Source organism: Ictidomys tridecemlineatus, chromosome 1, assembly GCF_052094955.1.
Source record: "Ictidomys tridecemlineatus isolate mIctTri1 chromosome 1, mIctTri1.hap1, whole genome shotgun sequence".
In the NCBI taxonomy this organism is placed as follows: domain Eukaryota; kingdom Metazoa; phylum Chordata; class Mammalia; order Rodentia; family Sciuridae; genus Ictidomys; species Ictidomys tridecemlineatus.
In genome coordinates, this window is record NC_135477.1 from 44715226 (window position 1) to 44740034 (window position 24809).

At 54.3% G+C, this 24809-nt stretch overlaps 1 protein-coding gene across 3 annotated transcripts in view; it reads right to left on the reverse strand.

The window, feature by feature from the left end:
- Nucleotides 1–24809, reverse strand: part of Rps24 (ribosomal protein S24) — a 462172-nt gene that overhangs the window by 332666 nt on the left and 104697 nt on the right. The window contains exon 5 of one of the 3 annotated variants that reach the window (XM_078039350.1): nt 12428–12438. The exons of the other annotated variants lie outside the window; for them this stretch is intronic. Coding sequence (XP_077895476.1) covers nt 12436–12438 — 3 coding nt within the window. The 3' untranslated portion in view covers nt 12428–12435. Of the gene's footprint in view, nt 1–12427; nt 12439–24809 lie in introns of those variants that run through there. 3 annotated transcript variants of the gene reach the window in all.

Sequence of the window (24809 nt, forward strand, 5' to 3'; positions counted from 1 at the left end):
CTTACGGCCAAGTCACTCCAATCTCTGCTTCTGTCCCCCTCCACCTTCTCTCCTGTGTCTTGGGTCTTTTCCATCTCTTACGGTACACTGGTCACTGGATTTAAGGCCCCGTCTAACCCAGAATGATCTCACCTTGAGATTCTCACCTTAATTTCAGCTGCAATGACCTTTATCCAAATAAGGTCGCACCCGCAAGGTTCCAAGTAGCGTGGCTTACGGAGGGACATCATTCAGTCTTCTGCCTCGGCGGGTCTCTTTCCCTCCCCCAGAGAGTGCCTCTTTTTCTTAAGGTTTTGAGAGCCACCCCACCTGCAGGCTCTACCAGATCCTAGCAAACTCCGCCACCTGTCCACCTGCCCAGATTTGTCTCCTCCCTGCCACCCCCCCGCCACCTCCCTGCCCACTCCCTGGCTCCGGTCAGCTCCTCTCTGGTCTGCTGCAGCCGCACCCACGGGCCCCAGTGCCTTCTCTCTGATCCTACTGCTTCTCCTCTGGGCCCTTCCAGTCACCTCCGTGTCCTGTGCTGCCCTTCACAGCTGCTGCCACACTTGCAGCACCTCATTAGTGGGTGTTCTCGTCCTTCCAGCACCTCCATATTAGAACATTGCACCCCCAGAGGAGGCAGACGGAGCAAGCCCGGGCAGCCTCTCCCCCCCCCATGAGATGTCCCCTTCCTGTTGTGACTGTCCTAAGCCATCCCCAGCCGAGCAGCAGCACACATCCCTTTTCTGAGTCTGGGTTTCCTCATCTGACCCAGAGCCCTGGAGGACCTCAGGCCAAGCACAGGCTGGGAAACCATCTTCTGAGGGAGAAGGCCTTGCGGAGCGTCCCTGGCCTGTCCCCTCTGCTGCTCCCTGGCCATGTCCACTCCCATCTCTGCCAGGCCCTGCCATTCCCCTGTCCCTGGGTCTTACACAGACGACCTGAGCTCAGAACCATCTCTGGGGATGACTGTGGAAAACAATCAGCCCCTCAATGCCTGAGCATCTTCATCGGGAAGATGGAGACAGTGTTGTCTGCAAGTCAGTGTAGGGAGGACAGGATGAGGCTCCCCAGGCACGGGGTGGCCTCATCCCCTCCTCATTCCTCCCCACCAGTTGCCCAACTCCTGGCTACCCCTCATGGTGGGGGCCAAGGGTGCCTCCTCTCCGAGGCCTCCTGCTCCCCTTTCCCAGTCCCTCCTGCTCCCACCCTCTGTCCACACTGCCCAAGTCTATTGGCCACTCTTTTCCTCCAGGCACATATTTGGGTGATGACCAAATGAGTCCCCAGTGTTCCCCACAGTGCCTGATGCTGCTGAGCACACAGTAGGACTTGCATTCAAACTTTTTCCCTGAGCACCTGTTACCTCCAGGCCCTGTGTCAGGCTCCAGAGGCACTCACACTGTGGGAAAGCCAGAGACACACCAGCAAATCCTTCCACGCTGCGTCCAAAGCAAAGGGGTGGCAGGCAGGAGAAATCCAGAGGCCTTCTGAAAGGAAGTGATCTTGCAGGAGCCCTTCCTGGCCAAATGGAGATGTTATCTGACCACCAGTGTGTTCTGGAAGGGTTCACAGGAGCCTCACTCCCATGACACCCATGTCAGTCAGCAGTCCCAAGTCCTCATGAGCAGGACTTCTGACTGGCAGTGGCTGGCTTCAGTTGCCTGGCCCTGCTTTTTGATCATGTAACTAAAATGTGTCACCCAATGCACAAATGGGATGGGAGCCAAGACCATTCACATCAGGGACCCCCTGATTCTGGTGGGAGGGTTGCTGACCCCCGTCACTCCCCCATTACCACATTTGTGTGGAAAATCTAGATTTTACAGCTTATACATTTTCCAAAACACCCAAGGCAGAACATTTGCCTTGAAACAAGATCAAAACCCAAGACGCCATCTTCCCACTTGTTAGAGAGGAAGAGGAGGCTCAGGGAGGAGGGATGGGTGCCAGGCCAGGACGGGAGTTGGCCCTGGTGTCCAGTCCGGGACTCCACCCCAGCCTCATCGCCCTGGGCCTGGGGGCTTGCCTAGTGGGGCAGAGGCCCAGCCATGCTCCTGCCCCAAGGACAGAGGATCCTTCCCGCCTTGTGATGGTCACAGGGGAAAGGTGACACCAAGGCAGAAAGCAGCTCCCCACAAGGTAAGACCTGAAGGGGGGCTGCCGACTGCCTGCCCTCTGCTCTGGGACCAACAACTGTGACCAAGGGTTGCAGTGGATGACAATGGCAAAGTCAGCCCCACAGGGAGAGCGGGCGTGGGTGCTGAGCCCCTGCAGGGCGGAACTCCCAGGTGTCATCTGGGGCACGCACAGCGTCACCAGCTGTGCTGTCTGCTCTCATTTAGTCACCCAAGCCTCAGTCCTAACAGTCATCTTGTGGCATCTGTCCCAGATTCAGGGGCATTTACACCACCTCTGCTGTCCCTGAAGTCCCCAGGATCCATGCTGCAGGCATGTCACCGTGTCATCAAGCCTGATGCATCTGCAGTTGTGTGGCCCTCACATGCCATCTGCCTACCTGCGAGTGGAGGTCAGCAGCCAGCTGGTGGCCTCAGTCCTCAGAAATCCAGCCGGGCTGTCCCTTGAGTTTTTCCCACTCCTCAGCCCTGGCTGGTGTGCAGCCATCCTGGCCCTGCTGTTTCGCCCTCTCTATAGCCAAGCCCTCTGTCAAACCCCGACGCAGAGTCCTCTCCCCCGGGAAGCCTTCCATGACTGCACAGGGCCACCATCAGGCTTCCCCCGTCTCCTACTCCTTCAGACAGGGGACACGTGCATCTTCTGCTACCTCTGTTCGTTATCTCGCCTCGTGGGGTCCCCTGTGTTTGCCGGGGCTGGAAGCTCCTAGGAGCAGAGACTCTGTTCTATTCAGCTGAGTCCCTGGGGGATAGTACATGGCCTGTCACAAAGCAGAACTCAGTGCATACTTGTTGGCCTCTAACTGGGCAGTCAGACCTCTCCAATTTAGACTTCAGGGAGGAAGACTGTCGGAAGTAGGGCCATCACGGAAATCTGGGACATCTCCAAAGGAATACAAGTTATTCCTTTTGCACTCATGTGACAACACAGGAACACAGCCTTCCACCTCTCTAGAATTCTCTACCTGCTCCTCCAGGGGAGAACTCCTAATCTACCCGCCATGCCCTGCCTTGGATGTGGCCCTTTCTGGAGAGCCTCCCTGCATCTGCAGGCAGATTCCTCACACCCTTTCTATGACCTCCAGAGAAACCTGTTATGGGGTGAACTGTGTGTCCCCCCAAAAGATGTCAAAGTCCCAGCCCTAGGACCTATGGGTGTGACCTTATTTGCAAACGAGACCTTTGCAGATAAATGATCAAGTTAAGTAAGATGAGGTCACTAGGGTGGGGTCTGATCCAGTGACAGTGTCCTTAGGAGAAGAGGAAGTTTGGACACAGAGACGGGCACAGAGGGTAGAGGATGGGAAAACCCTGGGGAAGGCCCGAGGCCACCAGAAGCTGGGACAGAGACCTGGAACAGACGCCCTGGGAGCTCTCGGAAGGAACCAACCCTGCTGACCCTGGATTTCAGACCTCTTGCCTCAGAGCCATCAGTCAGCCAGAGGGTGGTGCCACGTGATGGCAGCCCCAGTCAACTTAGCTCCTGCCTCTGCCAGATGGTCGGCCTCAAGGAAGCTCCTTAAATCTCCAGGCCTCAGTCTCCTTTAAAATGGGAACAACCATCTACCGAAAGCTCCGTTTCCCTTCCCCCATCAGCACCCATCTAACGGGTAATTCCCAGCAACCCTTGCATTTAGGTGTGGCTGGGGGTGAGATGCTGTGCCAGCCCCACCCGTGAATTCCTCACTCTCATGCCCCCGTCTACCAGCAGAGAACAGGGTGGTCCTGAGAGTGACAGAACTACAAGACCAGATCCTGCCTCTCCAAGTGACTGCAAGGAGGTCTTGCCCAGGGACCAGCACCTGAAACGACTTCATGAAATGCTAAGGTTGTTTGCAAAAGCCAGTTGACCGACCCTGATATAGACACCAGTCTCATAGTGTTCTTACAAGGATCAGAAACGTTGTGGTCAGCATCTATTAGCAGGTTTTTAACATCATTATACTCTTTCTAACTGCCCTGTCACCTAACAGAGCCTGGCATGAATAGGGGACCTCTGAATTGATGCTGGTCAAAGAACATACCCACGCAGGGAGTCCTTAGTTCTAGTTCTGCCCCAAGGTTAGGCAAAAGACTTAACTCTCGGGGCCTCAGTGTTCTTGCTTGTAAAATGGAAGGTTAAACAAGATTTAACCATCACATACATGCTATAGCTCACTAACCAGCAAAGCCTAGCTTTCCCCTGAGCCAAGACTCTGCTTCAGAACCTTTCTTAACTCAGAGCCCTAGACAGCCCCTCTCCGTTGATCTGAGTTAGCCCTCCCTCTGGTACACATTAGTCATCTCTGAGTATCTCTGGCTCGATTCTGGAATTGATTTGCTTTGCTATCTATTCTGAGGGCAAGAGCTTCAGTCTTCAAACTCAAGCTTATAGGAAGAATCACACTTGAGCTTTCCCATGAATCGCGGCCATTTTGAATTCTGGAAGCCCCACCCAACAGCAGCAGTGCTGGATAGAAATGTATCCCTGGTCCCTGTGTGACCCTGACCTCTTCCTCCCAGGCAAAAAGTATACCAAAGTCCCTAGTCTTATACAAGGTATAGACTTGAGGAAGACCCTCCAGGCCTCAGGCCACTAGCACGTTGCAGGTACAACCACTGTGCCCAGCCCTGGTCCCTTCAGGCTAAAGGCTCAACCCCTCTAGGCCTCAGTTTCCTTGCTTGGAACATAAAAGGGCTAGACAAGATCCAGACTCACACACAGGCCACAGCTCTCTGTGCTCTGCCTTCTTGGCTCCACACTGGGGTTGGAAACCTTCAGGAAGACTGAGAAACACCCGATTCTTCCTCCCTTCCTGGGTTGCTACAGGGAGGGGGACACGGCCCCCACCAGACCAGGCACTCCAGACCAGGCACTCTGGTCTGGAGACATCCAGGGCCCTGGGGACGCTGTTTCCCTTAGGGGTGTCCCATCCGCCAAGCATCATTACTGCCAGGGTGGCTTTCGACTGAAAGTCAGGACAGGAATTACCCCTGTCAGTCCCAAGTCCTCATGAGCAGCTCCTCTTTCCTCCTGGCCCCAAGCTACCCCTGAGGTTGGGGAGCTGGGATCTGCTGCCTGATTCTGGTTTGGACAAAAAATACCTGGGATTCAAAAAACTATTATGGAGCCTCGGCCTCCAAGATTCCATCTTAGTAAGGTGGTCAGGGTAGGTGGGTGCTCTTAAAGCAGAGGTATGCATGTCATCCCCCACATGGGAGGCCAGCTTTACTTGGCCCATGCTGGGTCCGACTGAGCGCTAATGTCAGTGAGAGGCAGAATCTGGTCAGCTAGCTGCCATGTTTGTTCTAAGAACTCGGGGATCACACGCCAGGCAGGTGTCCCAGTCAGGTGAGGGAAGGGACACCATGTCCTTTTGTCATAAATGCCTGTGCTTATAAAGGAGGTGCCTCTTAGAAATGTCACTGTCACTGCCATTCTGATGAGCTCTCATGAGCAGGAACGAAAGGAGCCACTACAAGGGACATTCCACAGGACCCAGTGACAAAGGCCCAGGCAGATTCTAGATGCTGCCTCAGGCAGGAGGGTCACTGACCAGGGAGCGTTTGTCCGTCCAGAGGACTCAGCGCCACTCAGCTCTGGTTGCCAGCCATGGCTAGAGTGACTTTTCATGTCTCTAAAGAAGTCAAGGAGGGGCTGGGTCTGTGGCTCAGTGGTAGAGCACTTGTCTCCTGTGCGAGGCACTGGGTTCCACCCTCAGCACCAGAGAAAAACATAAATAAAACAAATTCATTTAAAAAAATAAGAAGGCAAGGATTCTGTGTTTTCAATACACAATCTTCCAACTTGTAAGTTGTTGATACGAGGTTCAAACTTGTTTTGAATCCTGCAAGCCAAGCAAAACCAAGTTAGGGGAGTAGAGCTGGACCCATGCGTTGTTCTAATGGTCTCCACGGAACCTAGGAAGCGCCTTGCACAGGTGGACACTGCAGGACTGGAGAGAGCTTGGCTGAGGGCCGTGGTGCTGTGTTCGTGCAGAGGGTCTGTGTGGGAGGCTCAGGGACAGAGTGAGAACAGATGGGAAGAGGTGGGGTTCTTTTAGACCCAAAGTGGCCTCCTCCTGGAAGCCCCTGCACCTCTACCCCACGGCTCACACTCAGGTACTGGTCCTTGCTCTGTGTGACCTGCCCCCCAGGGTTTTGCATTCCAGTTAGTCATGAGTATAAGTACTGCCCAGGAATAGAGGTCGGTGCAGGAGTCTCCCTTACCATAGCCACTTGGCTCACGGAGGATGGCAGGCATGAATGAATGGCGGTAAGTGGCTTGTGAGTGGAGTATCTGAAGGCAAAAGTCCTGCCTGCTCTCTGCACACCTGCTGTAGTTTGGTGTGGGCCCCATGATTTACGTGGGGAAACTTAACCACAAATTCATACATCAGTGGTGTTTGGAGACAAGACCCTCTGGAGACGACTAGGGTTAGACAAGGTCAAAAGTGTGGGCCTCCAGGATGGCATCCGTGGCCTTAGAAGAAGGAAGACACAAATTGGGCACAATTGCTGTGCCTTGCTACAGGACGCCCTGCAACTCAGACCCCCTAGCCTCCCCAGACACTCTTGGCCTGCCCGGCCTTCAGAACGGTAACAGATGAATCCCTTCTCTTTATGACCTGGCCAGTCCATGTACTCAGTGATAGCAACGGACCACAGTTTGCTAACCCGATACCCAAGTTGGTTCTCACAACACCACAAAGTTCAGGGAGCCCCACTCTCCTGGACGGAGCCAGGCAGCCTGTGTGAAGTGGAGCGGGGGAGACCAGACCTGGTGATGGCAGAGACACTGCCCACTTACTGTGCAGATGCCACAGCAGCCAGCTCGCTCACTGTCCTAGTCTGCTGCACAGGGGAAGCAATACAGGAGCAGAAACGGCCAGAGCCAGGCAGAGTGAGGCACCCACGTCCCCTTATCCCTACCAGCCCTGCCAGTCACTGCCTTGATGGGTCCCCACCCCCATCCCAGGCAAGTGTCTCAAGAGCTCTGACCGATTTTCCATCTACAGATTGGGAATAATCTAGACTCGCTCTCCAAGGGCAGGGGTGGAAATGAATCCCTGTGGAGCATGTGCAGGGCTTGGCCCACTGGCACATAGTAGATGTTCAACCAAAGGTATTATTATCAGTCTCACTCTTTACCTATTGGTTCGTTGGAGGAAGCGTTGCTGTCACCCCATTTTACAGATGCTATAACTGAGGCCAGGAGTGAGGGCCTGCCCCAGGTTTCCAGCAAGCTGTGCAAGCACCAGCCTTTCCCTGGACTCTTCTGTCCTTACGTCTGTCCTTACCTCTGTCCTTACCTCTGTCCTCACCTCTGCTATCTGCCTACCCCCTCTCTTCCTCTCCTCCCAACACTGTGGGGTGTCCTATGTGGCCTCTCCATGCTCCCTGGGGATCTGTCACCTGCCCTGCCTCTAACTCTGCATCTACCCCCACATTCACACCTTCCCCTACCCTCTCTCCATGAGGCTCCCCAGGGAGAAGGCTGCCTGTGAGGAGCAGCTGCACCCCATAAGGTTCCACCAAAGGCCCAAAGAGACATGAAAATACCCAGATTCTACCCTCGAGAACTATTTCTTGATTTTACTTGCATGAGGATCACTTGGAAGGTTTTTGAAAACCAGATGGGTGGATGCCATCCTGCCGTCTCTGGCTTGAGGTCTGGGGTGGACTGGAGAATTTGCATTTCTAACAAGCTCCCCGCTGATGCTGACACAGCTGGTGGAGGTTAGAGCGGTGGGATAAACAGGCCCCTGAACTGTTTAGTAATCAAAGATGCAACCAGGGCGGAGCACAGAAAGGAAACAGGTGGCAGAGACGGAGATAAACAGGGAGAGCACTGACAAGAAAGGGTGAAGATTTGAGGCAGAGGGAGCAGCATTTGGTGAACTGAAAGATCAGCAGACAGACCAGGGCAAATAGGCAGGAGCAGCTCGGGTGGGAAGGTCTCTGGCAGAGAGTGGCCCCTCTGGGTTGGAGTCTTTTCATTATAGCAGCTTCACATCACTAATACAGACCAATTCACAGGGAACCCTAGACGCCTGGCTGAAGTCCTGAGGTTCCAGCACCTTCCTGTGTCTGATGACCAACCGCAGCCCTTGGCAATCCAGAGATTCCAATTTCTGGGATTGGGATCTTTAAAGCAGGCTCCAGGATCTCTTGAGACCCGGGTTTCTCAAACTGCAGAGGGCAGGACAACAGAACCCCCTGGGGATTTGTTAAAACACAGATGCTGAGCTCCACCCTGGAGGTTTTTGATTCAGTGGTTCCGGGAGGACCCAAGAATTTGCATTTCTAACAAGTTTCTAGGAGCTGTGGCTGGTCTAGGGTGTTTTGAGAACCCTGGTGTTGAGCCATGTGGCCATGATACAGCTTAAACCCAGCATCCATCATGGGAAGGAGGAAGAACCCTGGTCCCTCACACACGGACGGTTGTAGCAGCCTGGGCCCCGACCAACAGACTTCTCTGCCCACACCCTGCTCGGGTTACACAGCTGAATCGCGTCCCTCCATCTCTAGGCATTGCCGTAGCCCCCTCCCCTCCAAGTCATCCCAGAGAGTCTGTCCTCACCTCCAACAGCAAATACATCAGAGCATTGTGATTTTGGTGTTTGTCTCAATGACTGGTACTGCACATGGCGGAGAACCCAGGCAGCCAACACACTCAGAGCAGCCCCCACAGTAGGGCAGCTGGGAGGGTCTGGGAGGTGATGGGCGCCCATGAGGCAAGGCCACAGGCAAGGCTGCCCTCCCCTACGTCATCCAACACAGGGTTCCTCCACCTTGGCACTGTTGACATCTGGCTGTCCTGTGCATCGCAGGAGGTCCAGCAGCATCCCTGGCCACTACCCTCCAGATGCCAGCAGCACTTCCCCGATCATAACCATCAGAAATGGGGCAGAGTCACCCTGTATGAAAGTCACGTGCTAAGGTAGCAGCTCTCCCCTTGTCTGCACAAGGAAATCGCTGGGAGCTTCCACAATGTCCACCCATGTCTGCGTCCCACTCCCAGACCCTGAGTGAAGGGCTCCAGGGTGTGGCATGGGGGACTCCAGCAGGCAGCCAAGGTGACAGCCAGCTCTGCCCCGCCCTGGGAGTGCGCTTGACATGGTGACAGTGATGGGAAGGGCCATGCCTGGGGAAGGGGCGGCTTCTATAAGCTGGAAGTCACAAGGTCCCCTGGAGTGGGAACAGGGACAGGCTGTCATCCGCCCCAGGAGGTTGGCCCATGTTAGGACATGAATCATCCCCATCTGGATGCAGGACTGGACTCCGCCTTCTGCACGTCACCAGGCCCTCGGGAGGCAGAGCCAAGGCAAGGGGACTTGGCCTTTCTGAATCCTCTTCCCCACCTCTGAAACAAGGGGCTGGAGTCAGGGACTCCTCAAGGTCTTTCCAGGTCTCCCTGTAGGTGCGGGCACATGGACAAGCCATTGCCAATGAGCCCAGTGCAGCCCATTCTTCACCTGCCTAAAGTCCTTCCCCATTGGCCTCTCCCCGGTTCAAGAGACAGGGCCACAGCAATCTAGGTGGGACTGGAATAGAAGGTGCTGTCCCCAGCCCGAGCTGACTGGAAGCCAAGAGTTTGGCCATCGCCTCCTTGAGACATGGACTAGAGGTCCCAGGGCCTGGAGGCTTCTGGAGGGCTGAGTGTGCCCTAGAGAAAGGGCTGGACTCTCCCAGCTGTGCCCCAGCTGTGGAATCCGCATCTCCAAGCCAGACAGACGCTCCACTCCAAGGCTTGCAGATGGGTCATGGACCAGTGCCAGGCCCCTCCCACCCATATCTCCTGGGAGCTTGCTGAAGAGGGCCCCGGTTCTCTTCTCGATCCAAAGATCCTGATTCTAGGCCTGAAGTAGTGCCAGAGACTCTAAATTTTTCAAACTCCTTGGGTGGTTCTGATGCAGATCTCAGGGAGACAGATCCAACAGCACAGTTCCCAGAGAGGAAATTCCCCAGCCTCATCAGACCCTGGGTGCTGGCAGCCCGTGTGTAGGCACATGTTTGATCTACCTGGATCTCTGCACTACATAGCATCTTATTTTCCCGGCTCCCCCAAAGCCTTGTCGCTCATAAGCTCTATATCATCTTTCTTGGCTCAGAGAGGGTAAACAATGGGTCCTTGGGATGCCCAGCAAAACAGATGCAGAATGGAGACCAGAAGCCAGTCCTCCCGTCTCCCAGGTCGCAGCCATTGCAGCGCAGGCAGCAGGGTTGGAGCGCCTACTCTCTGCTAAAGCCCGCAGCGCCTGGCCTGCTCTGAAGCACAGGAGGCTGTTTATGCAGGCTGACAGCCTCCGATCCGCAAAGACGCCTGCTTCCAGCTCAGCCTCTAATGATAGCTCTGCCTCGGAATTCCTCCCGTCTTGGTGGGAGCGGAATATTTAGACATATCAAAGATTCTCTCCCCTTCTTTCATCGAGCCAACAGTGATATGAAAGGAGTACAATGAAAAGACAGGTCTCTATGACAAGCTTCAGAGAGCAGCCAATTCCCTGCTTTCCCTCAAGACTCCAATTGACTCCACGCTGCTCTGACGGGAGTCAGCGTGGTTACATAATAATAACACCTTCTATTTCCACGGCGCTATTGTGGGGCGTTCGCCAGAACGCTTTCACATGCATCGGCTCATTGAGCCCACAAAGCATCCGGGTGGTAGGCAGGGCAGGGATCCTTCACCCCGTTTTACAAATGAGAAAATTGTGGTGCAGAGAGGTTAAGTGACTTGCCTAAGGTCACACCGCAAGTTAATCACTAATCGTAGAGTCCTCTGGCAGATGGGAGTCTCTAAATAGCCTTCCCTGAAATTTGCAGATGGGTCTTCCCGTGACAGTGGGTCCCACCTGTCCCCCAACCTTCTCTGACCTGTCAGGTTCCCTTCTTACCCTGTTCTCTGTATAGGTGGAATTCTATTTGGTGCCCCCAAACCTGTAACACCTCCGATTCTTTGCACCCAGGGTCCCCTCCACCTGGAACAGTGCCCTCCCCTGACTTCATGGCCGAGTCCTCCTCATTCGTCTGCACCTTGCTTGGGTACCATAGCTTCCTCAGGGTGCCTCACCTGATGCCCGCTGCAGAGCCAGGTGCCACCTCCTCTGGGCACATCTCTGTTCTGCCCTGCATCAGACTGCACTATCATCAGCAGCCCAGGTGTTCCTTGTCCAGACAAGGACCCCTGTATCATTCTGTCCAGCTGTCATCATAAGGCACCACAGTCCAAGACCTTAAACAACAGGAGAGGATTCTCTGCGGTAGTGGAGGCTGGAATCCCCAGACCAGGTGCCGTGGGGCTGGTTCCCAGGGAGTTGTCTCCTCCCGGCTGTGGACAGCGGCTTGCTGTGTGCTCTCACAGATCTTCCTGAGCCCCCCTGGAAGGCAAGGGATCTCTGGGGTCTCCTCCTCTTGCCAGGACACCAGCAGTCCTGTGGGTCAGGGCCCTGGCCTTGTGGCCTCATCTCACCTCACATGTCTCCTTAAAGGCCCTGTCCCCAGACACACTCACACAGGGGGCTGAGCTTCAACAGGGGCATTGGGAGGGGGACGCGACTCGGCCCATGATACTCCTACAGGGCAGCCATCCGTTCTGGCTCTTTCCCAGGAGGTCAGGTATAGCCAGGGCCTGGCTTGCACTAGGGCTGAGTGCATGTCCCAGGTAGGAGTTCCTCTTCCCAAGTCCCTGACCCTTCTGTCACCCAGCAATGTGCTCCACACCCCCCTTGATGGGGAGCTGCCCCTTTCATGGTTGGTCTACTCTGTTACAGGTCTGTCGTGAAGCACAGGTGAGAACAGATGAGAAAACATGGGTAAGGGGGTCCCCTCACCTGCAGCATCAGCCAACAGAGCCTCGTTCTGGCAGCAGAAGCCCCCAGCAGAGCCCCTCCCTCCAGCCCCTTACTGAAAGTCATTCTGCCCCCGAGGCTCAGCTTTTCAAGGCTCGATGTCCTTGGACCCTCCAATGCCCGGCAAGTGTCCACCCTGACTATCCTCTTGCTTGCCCATTAATGTGACCCCATCCCGGATCTGTGCCTGGGGCTTGGACCGAACCCGAGAGCAGCCGATGCCCTGCCTACCCTTAAGACTCCAGTAGACTCCACGTGCTCCGTCGGGAGCCAGCGAGGTTACACAGGGACACCTTCTACTTCACTGAATGGTCTGTCCCTCGTTCAGCTGGTGCCAAGGATCATCTTGGACGCTACCACCTCCAGGAAGGGCCCCTGATTGCCTCTTCAATGTCCCCAGCACTCCAGTCCCTTCTCATGCACAGTCCCCTCCCCCACCACCGGGTGCCTCCAGGAAAGAGTCCTGATCACACTCACCTCCCTCCCGCTCACCTCCATGCCTCGGCACCCAGCTCAGTGTGAGGAAGGAAGGTCGTCTCCCTCGAGGCACTAGGAGCCACAGCCCCGGTGGGCCAGGGGGCGGGTTTGGTGGAGCAGGCCCCGGGCAGGCCTCACGCAGGGTCCCCGGCCTCCCCTCCAGCCTCCCGAACACACGTGCCACCCGTGAGGCTCACCACTTACCCGCTGCTGAATTTTAACGAACACTCCAAGAGATAATGGTTAATTTCACAGAGCCATGAGTGGAGGCTGTTAAAATGTTAATATTATTTAAATTGTTTTACATTTTCGACAGTTTGAGCCGCAAATATAAATGTTTTCTGTGCTTTCCACGGAGCGGAGCTCACAAAAATGATTGATGAGGCGCCGAATATGGAATTTCCCACTTTAAATTAAGAAACGCAACATGAAGGCGATGAGAAAAGCACTACCCGCCATATGTGGCCTCCTGGTGGCCAAACTCCCCCACTCCCCAGCCTGGGAGCAGGTCACTTGTCCCTTGGTCCCTCTGGCTGCCTGGGCCTGGGCCCCCACTTCCCCTCAGCGACCTCATGTCCTCGCCTAGGACAGGGGTGGTAAGGTCTGCCAGGCAGGGCCCCAGGTCCCCGCGTGGCTCCACCCAGTGGGCACTGACAGCACTGAGGGCTGGGCGCTGGGTGCTTCCTCGGCACGGGGTCACCTACCCTGCAGCAGGGGTACCTCATCCATGCCACACCCAGAGTGGATGTCAGACCCGGTGCTCTTGGCACATTCTGGCTGACAGTGCCTGCCACACCAGAGCCTAACTGATACAAGGCGGCCCCCTTCCCCCATCACCCAACCCTGCACACAGGCCCCAGCTTCGGGGCAACGGTGAAGTCCCAGCTTCAGTTCTGACTTTGGCGAAGAACAGGGATGAGCTCAGGGTGAGAGTCCAGCCTCTGCGTGTCTGAGGTCAGCCTGAGGGAGCAAGCCTGGGAGGGGCTCTCCTGTCCCTCCAGTCCTCAACGGGCCCTCCCTGTCCCAGCAGCCCCACCTCCTGGGCTCAGAAATGCTGCCAGCCTGGGCCCCTCCTCCGACCTCAGAGGGAGCCCTACTCTGCGCCCCAGGCCAGAGCTGTGCAGCATTCCTCCAGGGCCTCTCTGCTCGAGTTCCCAGGAAAGGGATCACCGTGGCCCCTGTGTGTAAGTAGACTGGGGCTGGGGAAGGCCAAGCCCAAGGACACATGGCTTGTGAGCACTGGGGGCTGACTCACACGGGCAATCCGACTCCACGCACCACACTCCTAGCCTCCCCCAGCGGGGCTGTCCCTGTGTCTTAGTCCTGATGCCCGCCGCAGCTTGGGGGCCAAGTCTCAGTGGGTCCCTGCTGCACCAGAGAGTAGGGGACACAAGCGCTCTCTGCCTTCCCTGATCTGACAGTCCACGGAGTGACTGCAAGTGGGGACACTGCTCTGTGCCATGATGTGGAGAGGAACATGAAAGGGCCCCTCGCCCAGCCCTGGGTGTGAGGGAGGAGTCCTCTCAACAGAGTCCACACCATGAGCAGAAGTAGGCCAGACAGACAAGGTGGGTAGCGTCCTGCTTGGAGCCAAGCAGGATCACGGATGCCAGCGACCCCTGGGTAAGGAAGGGGCGAGGTTCCTGGAGGCCAGGCCCAGTGGGCGTGCGAGCTCTGGTCTGCTGCAGAGGCCAGCTGGGGTTCAGCAGAGCCAGTGAGCAGACAGGCACCAGCACAGCCTTGCAGCTATCCTGGGGTCCTGTGGCTATCCTGGGGTCCTGTGGCTATCCTGGGGAGAAGAGACTGGCTCCATGAGACCAGAGGCTGGAGCAGCCCCCCCTGAGAGGGGCCATGACACAGGGAAGGGGTCCAGTTAGGGATTCAAGAGTATTTGGCAGGAAGAGCTAAAGAGACGGCCACTGACTGCACAGGGAGTGAGGTGGAGGCAGGTGTCCGGAGCCACCTGGCTGCTGGAACCAGGAGAGGGAGGGCCAGGGCACCTCCTGTGGGCAACTGTCCTGCTGCTCACCTTGTGCTGGAGTCCTCAGACCTGTCCTGGATGGGATGGCCCCCAGGACACTGGCCACTGATGCACTGTGATATTCCAGCGCCGCCTCCCACTGCGTACCTGTCCTGGCCCACCCCACCCTGAGCAGAGAAGGGCTGAGGGAGAGCTGGCTCAGCGTGACTCCAGCACCATGACCATGGGCAAGTGACCAAACCTTGAATGTGAGGCTCCACACCTATCAAGTGGTAATTATAACCACACCTGCGGGTGGTGGTCGGGTGCCACGAGTGAGGTCCCTAAGGGCGTGGGTCTGCCTGGAATGCACGAAGCCTTCAGTAAACCGTGCTCCTATTATTATCAGGGCCACAGCCAGGTAGGGTGCCCTGCCTCCCCTCTCTGCTTCCCAAAGCTGGAGAATGCAGGCCCAGGGCCCTCTCAGAAGCAGGTTGGGAAGCAGGCGGAGGGGTTGTCGTGATGGATGGCTTGTGGCAGTTCTGCGAAGCGTCAGTGTTTAATGGAAGTCAGCCGAGTGAGCAGCCCTCTCCGCACGCACGAAGGAGCCGGGGTTTGGGGCCTTCCCTTCCCGTCTCGCTGATGTTCCCTGACATTCAGGGAGCACAGAAGGCACTTTGGTGCTTGCTGAGGAAGGAGGGAAGCAGGTCTGTAACAAGGACAAGGACACACTCTTTCAGGAATCAGAGGGAGCTGGGCCACACTTCCCCACAGGCAAGAAGAGAGAAGGGAGCTCCAGCACCTGCCGCCTGCGCTCACCTGTGGGCCCCACCTCTTCCTGGGGAGGGGCCTGGGCAACACTCAGAGCCATGCCAGGCCTCAGCTTCTCTGTCTCTAGAATGAGCATGAGATCATGATGGGCCTGTTGCCTCCGTGATGTGGGAGACACACCAAGTGAGAGACACTGCCTGGCGCACAGTAGGTGCCTTGGAAGGATGAGTTTTGATGATGGGTCTGAGGTGCCCAGGCTGCTGCCCTGCCCTGCTGCTGGCTCACTGTGTGACCCAAGTAAGTGCCCTCCCTACCCTCTCCTTCCGATGGAGGATGTTGGTCTCCATGACACCTCTGGGCGGTGTGGCTCTGCTCTGCACCAGCAAAGCCTCACCCTCCACAACCTCTGCCTGCCCCAGAGGCCTCTCACTTGCTCCCCTCTAAACCCAATTCCTCCTCCTCCCCTCCAGCCTCCTCCTCTTCCTCTGGTGAGCAGCAACACCCAGACACAACCGACCACCAGGCACCTGGCCTCCCAAGGACTGGCTCCCTGGGCCTCCTCTTCTCGTCCTTCCTCTAAGCCTCCTCTCCTCACTCCTCGCCAACCTCTGCTCTCCAGAACCTTCCCTGAGCCTGAGGCCTTCCCCTCCTGTCTTGCTAATGCTCCCTGGCTTTTGTGTGATACAGAACACACCCCCAACACCCCTCCCCCAGACAGCCTTCCAGCTCCCCCGGCTGTCCCCTTCCACGACCCTGGGGACAGATCATCAGCAAGGCACAGTTGGAAGGAAATATGACAGAGCAAGGCAGACTTGAGCAGAACAGAACGGCAAGGGGGGACAGAACTGCTGACCAGAAATGACATGCCAGAACCAAAAGTCGTGGCTCATGTGCAGCAAGATGTGGGTGAGGCAGGGGCACTCCATCACACGGTGGAAACGTACAACCTGGTGTGGGGCAGAGTCTTCCTGCCGGATTCGGCCCACCCTCCATCTGGGTCGATTCTTACAATCCATTTTGTAGATGAGGAAAACAGAGGCTCTGGATGAGTCAATGGCACATGGATTAAAAGCTAGTAAGTGGCCGGTGAACTTCCTCAGGCCTATCCCGTTAGTGTCCGTGACCCTCAGCACAGGCCCTTGGGCCTCCCTCTCTAAGCAGGAGTCCCCAGGGGAGGACTCAGGCCAGGAAACTCAGGCAGGAAAGGCAAGTCCATCACACACCCCTCCTCTTTGTTGAGCCGTTCTCATTAGGGAAATTTCATCCACTGGTTCTTAATAGCCACTCTACAAAATATGCTGTGTGGATGGACTTAATAGGCACTCAGGAAGATGCTTCCAAAAGAGTGATCGACAGGGCCTGGCACCGCCACCGCCACCGCCCCCACTGACAGCATGTCCTCAGAGCATCACCCTGACTGTGACTGCAGAATGCCAGCTCGTGGGGCGCCCACCGCACACCCCAGATTCCCAGGACAGCCTGGAATTCTAATAGCCAACTTGAATTCTCCCTCCTCCTCTCCAGCACCTCTCTTCTCCCAGTAAATAGTCCTAAGCTGGCTGTCCTGATAAACTGGGGGCTTGGGGACTCTCTTCAAGTGCCTCATAAATGGAAGCATCTCAGAGCGACAGCTCTCAGTGTTCAATGAGATTATATTTCTTATTTAAATAGCTGATTGGAGGATTGGTTTCAAAGTAAGACGCCGATGCCCATGGCCTCCTCTGGGCTCCCGGGGAGAAGCAATATTGTGTGGCATTGTGCAGCGCGGGAGCCTGTCCTTCGGAGCTCCCCGCTCCCATTCAGATGCCTCCAGGATGGGGGGGGCGGCCGGGTGGGGGATGAAAGCCACCCCCCCTCCTGGTTTGGGGGAGCTGGAGATTATGCCTTTCATTCCAGAGGGCCTTCTCTAGGGCTCCCCACCACGCGCTGCACCAGTCATCTCCCCTCTCAAAGCGCCGGGGAGATAAAAGGCAGTGTGTGCGCTTCATCCCACCTCCGGGGAGAGCTCAAGCCAGTCTTTTGTCAGCAGAGGATAAGCACCACCATTTTAGGAAGGGTTGTTGTTCAGAGCACTCTGTTGGGAGGTTTGTGCACGCTCCCCCCAACACACACGCACATACACCTGCCAAGGTCCTCCTGACCCCTTGCTGGGACCTGGGAGGGCTGATGCCTCCTCTCAGGGGTCTGCACCGGGCCCCCCCGAGAGGGAAGAATCATCATGGAGAGCAGGTGATCCCTAGCTCTTTGAAACACACTGAATTCAGCTGAAGCTGTGCCGTACAGACCCTGCAAGGGCCCAGGCTCTTGGCTTAGAGCACATTTTGCAGTTCATTGTGTGTCAAAATAACGTATTAGGAACAGCAGCGTCTGCACCGTGGGCAATTCCTCTCCTATCAAGCCTTTGTCTGCCTGGGACCAGAGGGGCTTGTCAGGGCATCTCTGAGACAGGCTGGTGGCCCCCGTTAAAAGCAGCCCCAGGATTTCAGTGACTGTCCCAGAGCCTTGGACAAGATAAAAGGCCAGTACTGGCCTTGAAGGATGCCCGGCTCTGACTGCGGGGCCGGCCAGGCGGGGCTTGCGATCTTCATTCCTGGCAGCTGCGGCACAGAGGCGGTGGTTTGGTATGCCAGGCACATCCGGCGCCTCGTGCATCCAGGGACCGCAATCAGGTAGCTGATGGGGATGCAAGTCACATCGCCTGGACCATTGCCGCAGTGAACTGATTCATGCTGCTACTTTGAGGCGGGGAGAAGGGACAGCGGGGCCCAGAGACAACCAGCCCGGCTTTATTATCCAGCTGCTGTTCTCAAGCTGGAATATTCCAGCCTCTCCTGCTTCCTCTCTTGCTGCTGAGGCGCTCAGGCCGCCTACCTGCAAAGACAGTGCGCATTCTGGCCCCCGGCTCTGGCTGAACAATGGCATTATGGGATGCATAAAGAATACCCGGGCAACGGAGACAGGCATGGCTTAATTCTCTCAGTGCCCAGTGGCTTTTGAACGCCCCTGCATTCAGCCTTTATCCTGAGCAGTCCTGGGCCTCCCCGGCCTTTATTCCCCAGCCCTCCCCATCCCCGTCTTTCCTCGGTTCCTACCCAGGTCTGCAATGGAGCTGATGGCCATGAAATGAGACACACAAAGGAAAGGGACCACAAGAAGCACCGTCCCTAGCTGGGAAACACTCCTGGGTACGGGTGAGGAGACCTGGGCTCTGTTTTGCTGTCAGTTTCATAGGGTGACCTTGGATACATCCTTTTCTAGCTCTGGGTTCCAGGTCTATATCTGCAGATAGGAGAGAGAGGTAAAAGTCCAGGTGGGTTTTTCCTAACTCTGACACTCCACGATTTGGACACACGTGTCTCCATAGCATTGTTCTAGCCTCATTTATTGATTGTGACTGTCCCCCGCCGTATTAGTGATATTCTCCCTGACCATAACCTAAGATCAGGCCACAGGTCAGGACAGTAAATGAGTAAAGCAAGCCAGGTGATTTTCACAACCTGCTTGTGCCACCTGCCCTGCCTAGAGAAGCGGCCCCGATAAGCCCCAGCTCACTGTTGTAGAAATAAAAAGCCCAAACTTGCAAGATCTTCCAGACCTTGTGAAAAGTCCCCAGAAGACTCTCTGGTGTTCTTTTTGAAGAAACCAGAAATGTGTGATCTTGTATGCAAAGTCACAATTTTAAAATGTTAGCTCAATTTCTTATAAACACTGGCAGGTCAGACAAAAACGATCAGAGGACCTCAACCACTGGCCACGCTTCCAGATTTTTAAGTCAGGACCTTATAGGGCTATTGAGTGACTCAACTCCAGTTTCCATCCGTTGGAACCCTAGAGGTAGGCAAATCTGTGAGCTTGGGACTGGACAAAGGCTACCCCCATGTTTTATTTTAAGGAAACAAGGAAAAGAAAAAAAAAAAAAAACTAGGTCTACGGCTTTCAGATACTCCATCATCTAACATCTAGGCTGATTCCAGACTTCTCCCCTCTGCTATGGTGGCTGTGGTGTTTCGCCTCCTCACTGCCTCTCCCCCCAACCCGGCAGGGTCAGATGCTGCCTCTAGATTCCCAGCACCCTCACCTCCATGTAGCTCTGGAAATGATTTCATTGTCTGAGCTCCTACTTGCCCATCCAGACTCTGATGGGGCCTCGGTCTCCCAGTCTCCTGCCTTCCTGATACAAGCCCCCCAGCAGGAAGTCCCTCCAGGACTGTGGCATGGGAAGCAGGACCCAGAAGGGGCTGCGGGGAACTTCAAAAGGACCTCTGCTCCAAGGAATCCCACTCTGGCTGTGACATTCCAGCCACCCAGCTTCTAAAAATAGATCCTCCAGAAGCAACACCACATCTTAATAACACACACTGTGCTCTCGGGAGATGCAAGTCCACATTATTTCAACAAGCATTGAACAACTAATATTTGCCAGTACAGAGGAAAAATATTAGGTACAAGGAGCTCCTTGAAGGCCGGGAGAAAAGACAGACTCTCCTACACACGTTCAGTTAGATAACAACCAGAGAGCAGGCAGTCTGGAGCTCAGTGCATCTCTCTATATTACAGCACCACACATGGCTATCACACCGGTTACCCCAGAGACTCCAGAGGCTAAAAGGCAGGAGGATCACAAGTTCGAGGACAGCCTTAGCAACTTAGCAAGACCTAAGTTGAATCAATGAAAAATAAAAAGGGTTAGTTTGGGAACACAGCTCTGTAGTAAAGCATTCCTTGTTTAATCCCCAGTATAAAAAAAAAAAAAAAAAAGCCCTGGCCCACTCATCTCTGTGATAGAACATCAAAAAGCCTCTGCAGCCCTCCCAAGACATGAACCAGAGTGTTATGGGAGGTGAGAGGAGAAAGCAGTGGTTTTTCATCTGTTTTCTAAACATACATGTGGAGGTAAAATGTGGCAGGGCTTGAGTGGTCCACCCGGAGGGCAGTGCTGTACTTGAAGGTAGCCAGAGGAATATAGAAGGAACATGAAAAAGTTTAATGAGCACCCGATCGTGATGGGCCCCCGAGCAGGCAGAAGAGTTTGGCTTTTATTCTGTAAGCCATAGGGAGCCATCGAGGGAGAAATTCTCTGAGAACCGGGTTTAAGAACGAGCCTCCACCAGCTACGTGGAGGCTGACTAGAGGCTAAGAGAGTGGCCAGAGGGGAAAACCACAGACCAGGGAAGAGATACAGGCCTAAGGGAGGGGAGCAGCATGAGAGGGAGAGGAGGAGATGGCTGTCCACTGGCAGAGAAAGAATCCGAATGGCTTGGTAGGTAGAGATGCCTGAAATGTCAAGGAGGCTAGTGAAGCCACCCTCGGGTTGGGGGTGGGGGTCAGCGGGTGGGGAACTGACTTGGGAGAGAAGATGGTTTCAGGTTCATGGCCCACAGGGATGATGAATGAAGGAGCCCTGGGCAACCTTGGGACTTGACTACCTGCATTGGAAGGCCTTAAAGAGTTTACACAGTAAAGATGGTCCCGGGCTGCGGATGCCGGACGCAGAGTTCCCAGGTGGACACCCTGGAAGACTCACAGTCCCAAGATGCTCCCTGAGCCTCTGTCTGCTGAGCCTGGGCAAGAGCTGTGAGCTGCAGCCTCTGGGAGCCGGGAGGCCCTGAGTGTCTGATGGGGACCGTAAATATTTGCCTGGTTAAGAGCCCCAACTGGAGACGCAGCGGCAGCTCCTCCACACGTGGTAATCGACGCATCTCTCTCGTGGAGGGCTTAAAGAGGGGAAGCCAGCTCAAGAGATGGCACTTCACACTCGGCACTTGACATTCCCCAGGCACTCCACAGCATTAGCTAATTAATCCTTGAGTCTGTTTAGCCCCCAAAAGAACTCCCAGAGGCTCCACTTCTACCCCATGGGCGGGGACTGTCACACCCTGCTGAGGCTCAGGAGCTGTCATGTTGGGGAGGTAGCCCGGCAGACAGCCACCCGTCCACTCCCACACAGGCACAGAACCCCAGAGGCTGCCAGGCAGATAGTAAGGGACTCTAACAGAAGAGAGTTTCGCTAGGGCTGGATCTTCCTGAGAAAGAGGTGCAAAAACAGGGAGGGTCAGAGAGCAATATTTACTCAAGTTCCGACTCGGTGTGACTCGTTGCACACTTTATTTTTCCCTAATGATTTTATAGATCTTTCCATTTAACATTCTAACTTATCCAGTGATATACACACTTTCTTAGATTAGATTCCTCCAGGAGGAGTCCCGGAGACAAGGAGCCGAGTGAAAGCAGTTTACATGGGGTGTGACCCCAGGATGCACCAGTCTGGGTGCAGATGGAGAAGCAATGAATGAAGGAAAAGGGGCCCGTAAAGCGGGTGGTATGGAGTCTTCCATGACTGTGGCAAGTGAGGCTCCATCCCATGAGCACTCTGGAGACCTAGGGAGCACAGACATTACGCTGAGGAGCAAGGGAGCTGGAGGATTTATTCTGCAACTCCTGCCCATCGTGGGTTGAGGGTTGCTCCTGGGGAGTTAGGGACATGAACTCCCCATGACGGCTGACCCATGCCTCAGCGCCATTACCCCTTGGATAGACCTGAAAGCCCTTGGGCAAACATGCGCAAGTGTTTGTCAGAAGCTGCCAGGTTGAGCAAAGAATGGTAAGTTCCAAGAGCCAAGGACGGAGCGCCAACATTGCCATAGTACTGTTCCCATTCTCATAGATGAGCAACCCATACCTCTGAGTATGGCCAAGGTCATACAAATAGAAAGTGATGAAGTCTAAATCTGAACCAAGCCAGTTCACCTCTGAGTCGCCATTCTTTACACTGTGCACGATGATCTTCCAAGTCTAGCTTTCTTCTTCTCCTCATCCTTGACACATAAAATAAATGGTATCCCCTCCCCCCTGAATAAGCCTCCCAGACACCTCACTCTCTCCAGCAGGTGTCCCTTGGATAAAGGTTTGATGACAGATTTTCCTATTGATAAATTTGGAACGAGGTGGGGTACCCTTTCCTCAGCATCATTTATTCCCTCTTAGCAAACCCCATATCTTTTTTTCTTTGGTCCTTTAATTCATCTGATAACTTTGTGATGTGCAGACCTGCAAGATTTCAAACGACTATAAATTTCCCTTCCCCAGTGCCGCTGCTCATGCTGCTGGGTTTGTGCTTTGGTTTTTGCTTGCACAAACCAGTGGTGAGCATTTATCACTGGTTGGAGAAATGAATTTGGCAGGAGAGATTTCTGTGCATTTGGGGGATTCATTTGCCAAGCATTTTCGCCAGCAGAAATGCTAAGGAGGGAAGCCAAGAATCGGGCAGCCGGCAGCTTGGCAGAGGGAGGCCAAACCCTCCTTTATAGCTGGTTCTCTCTTGTCCCAAGATGTAACTAGACTTTTTTTTTCTTTAACACCCTAGAGTTTGACTTTCATACCCACGTTGTCTTCTCCTTCCCAAACTAGCAATGTTCCATCGAGGGTCCAGACTAGGAAGGAAATGGGGTAGCCAGACAGAAAGGCAGGGAACCTAGGGACCAAGTGCATCCCCTTAGGTGGGGCCCATATCTGGGTCCTTCCTCCCAGGCCTAGAGGATCCACAGGTAGGCAGGTGTAGCAGGGAGTAAGGCAGCCGTCAGTGAGTATCAGAGAAGGCCTGCTACAGGTAATAAGCAAGAGAGTGATCAAAAGTCTGGAAATGCAAATTGGCAGAGATCTGGCATGTGGACCGAAGGTATAATACCCATTATCATTTAAAGGTGTACTAGAGATGGCTTCTACCACTTCTCAACAGGCAACTCTTAAATTTTCAGAAACTTCACAAGCCAGATGTTAAATGCAACAACTATTAACAATTAAATCATTTAAACTTACACTTAAATTATATTCAAGGCAAAAGATAAAAATCTTCCAGTTATTTTGCTAGATGTTCCTATGTCTACGTTGCTGAGTCTACTGTGTCTGTGTGATAGGATTGGTAAATAATGGGGGCTTCCATGCATCTATGCCCAGGTGGAGTTCATAAACACCATGTTGGAGGCTGGAAATTGACTATGGTGGTAGTATTAACACCAAGGAAATTGGCAAACACTAAAAATGTGGGGTAGGGGGTTGTTTAGGCTTGGGTTTTGTTTTTTTCATGAAAGCCGGTGTTTACGAGCACACTACTGGTAATTGCTATCCTGAATCAAGCACTTCCTCCCTACCTGACACCATGCTGGGACACCTCAAGTTCCATTTGTCTCAGGGGTGGTCTGCACCTCTACGGTGCCCAAGTCGTTGGTATATTGACTTTGTTTCAAATTGACTAGTAAATAACCACTATCCCAAGCCCCTTGCATATCTCCTTCCTCTCCAGAGACCCCCTGTTCCCCCAGTACCTCTAAAGCTTTGCTCCTGACCCTGCCCTGGTACAGGGCTAGCTGATTGGTCAGTACTATGCAGTACACGTTGTTCAATCTTTTTACCAGAGCCTCTATTTTCCATTATCCTACAAATTGGGTATTTATCATCTTTTTACAGATGAAAAAGCTAAGACTCTGACAGAAAAACCAATGTGCTCAGAGCTGCACAGCTAAGAAAAAAAAGAGGTATGAAGAAGCCTGAATGACCCTATATCCAGGCAGGGATCCTGTCCCTTTGGTGACACCATTTCTCATCAGCACAAAAATCTGGGGTTTGGAGGCAGGGGCTGGGATACAAGTCCTAGAGAATGAAGTGAGGTGAGGTCCCTGCTCAGGTTAGCTGGGCAGGAGCATGGGATGGGGGAGCAAGGCCGTGGGACAGAGGGGGGCTTGTCTGATAAATAAATCAAACCCCTAGCCATTACTGGAATCGGCACACCAGAGAGGGCCCAGGATGTCCAAAAGCAATGAGACCCAGCCTGAAACTCGGGGCTGTTCAAGAGACCCCACTGCTGTGCCACTAGACCTCATTGCTGAGAAACAACAGGGAAGTTTCCAGAAACAAGAGCAGATGCCCTCACCTATTAAGCATGTCATCTATTAGGCAGCACAAAGATTTGCCTATGACTCTACTGCCCAGACTTAATACATCCCACTGCAAGAATGAATCACCAAGTTAGCAATTTTCTGGAGGAAAAAAAAAATACTGCTGCATTAAACATATGCGACAATGATAAGTGTCAACCTGATCTCAGAAATGTGCATTGTGAGATTAAAAATATATATATATCATCATGCTCCAAGGTCAGTAGGATAAAGAATACGCAAAGAGCGGATCCCTCTTGAGATTCATTCACTCCATCACTCGTTCATTCAACACGTATTCATTGCGAGCCCTGGGCTGGAAACTGGCACGGAGCAGGGAATGGCAGACCAGCACTCTGCTCCTCAAGCTCCCAGCCATTACATCAACAAAACAAACAAATGTGCTCCTACAAATAGAAAGATGCTGAGAAAGAGCAGCTGATGCTGTGAGAAAAGATCACAGAGGAAGGAAGCTCTTTAAACAGGTATTCAGGGGGGGCCTCTCTGAAGAAGCCCCCGGCCCAGGAGGACAGGCAAAGAAGGCATCTCGAGGGCAGAGAAAGCACCATGGCTCTGAGGCCAAGAGTCAGGGTGCACAGGAAGGAGACTGCCGTAAGGCCAGACCAGGAGGGCTGCCCACACCCAGGTCAGAGAGCTCAGTGAATCCTGGCCAGGGCTGTGGTGAGGGGGTTTGGTTTCCATCTGAGCGCATCTGGGAAGACAG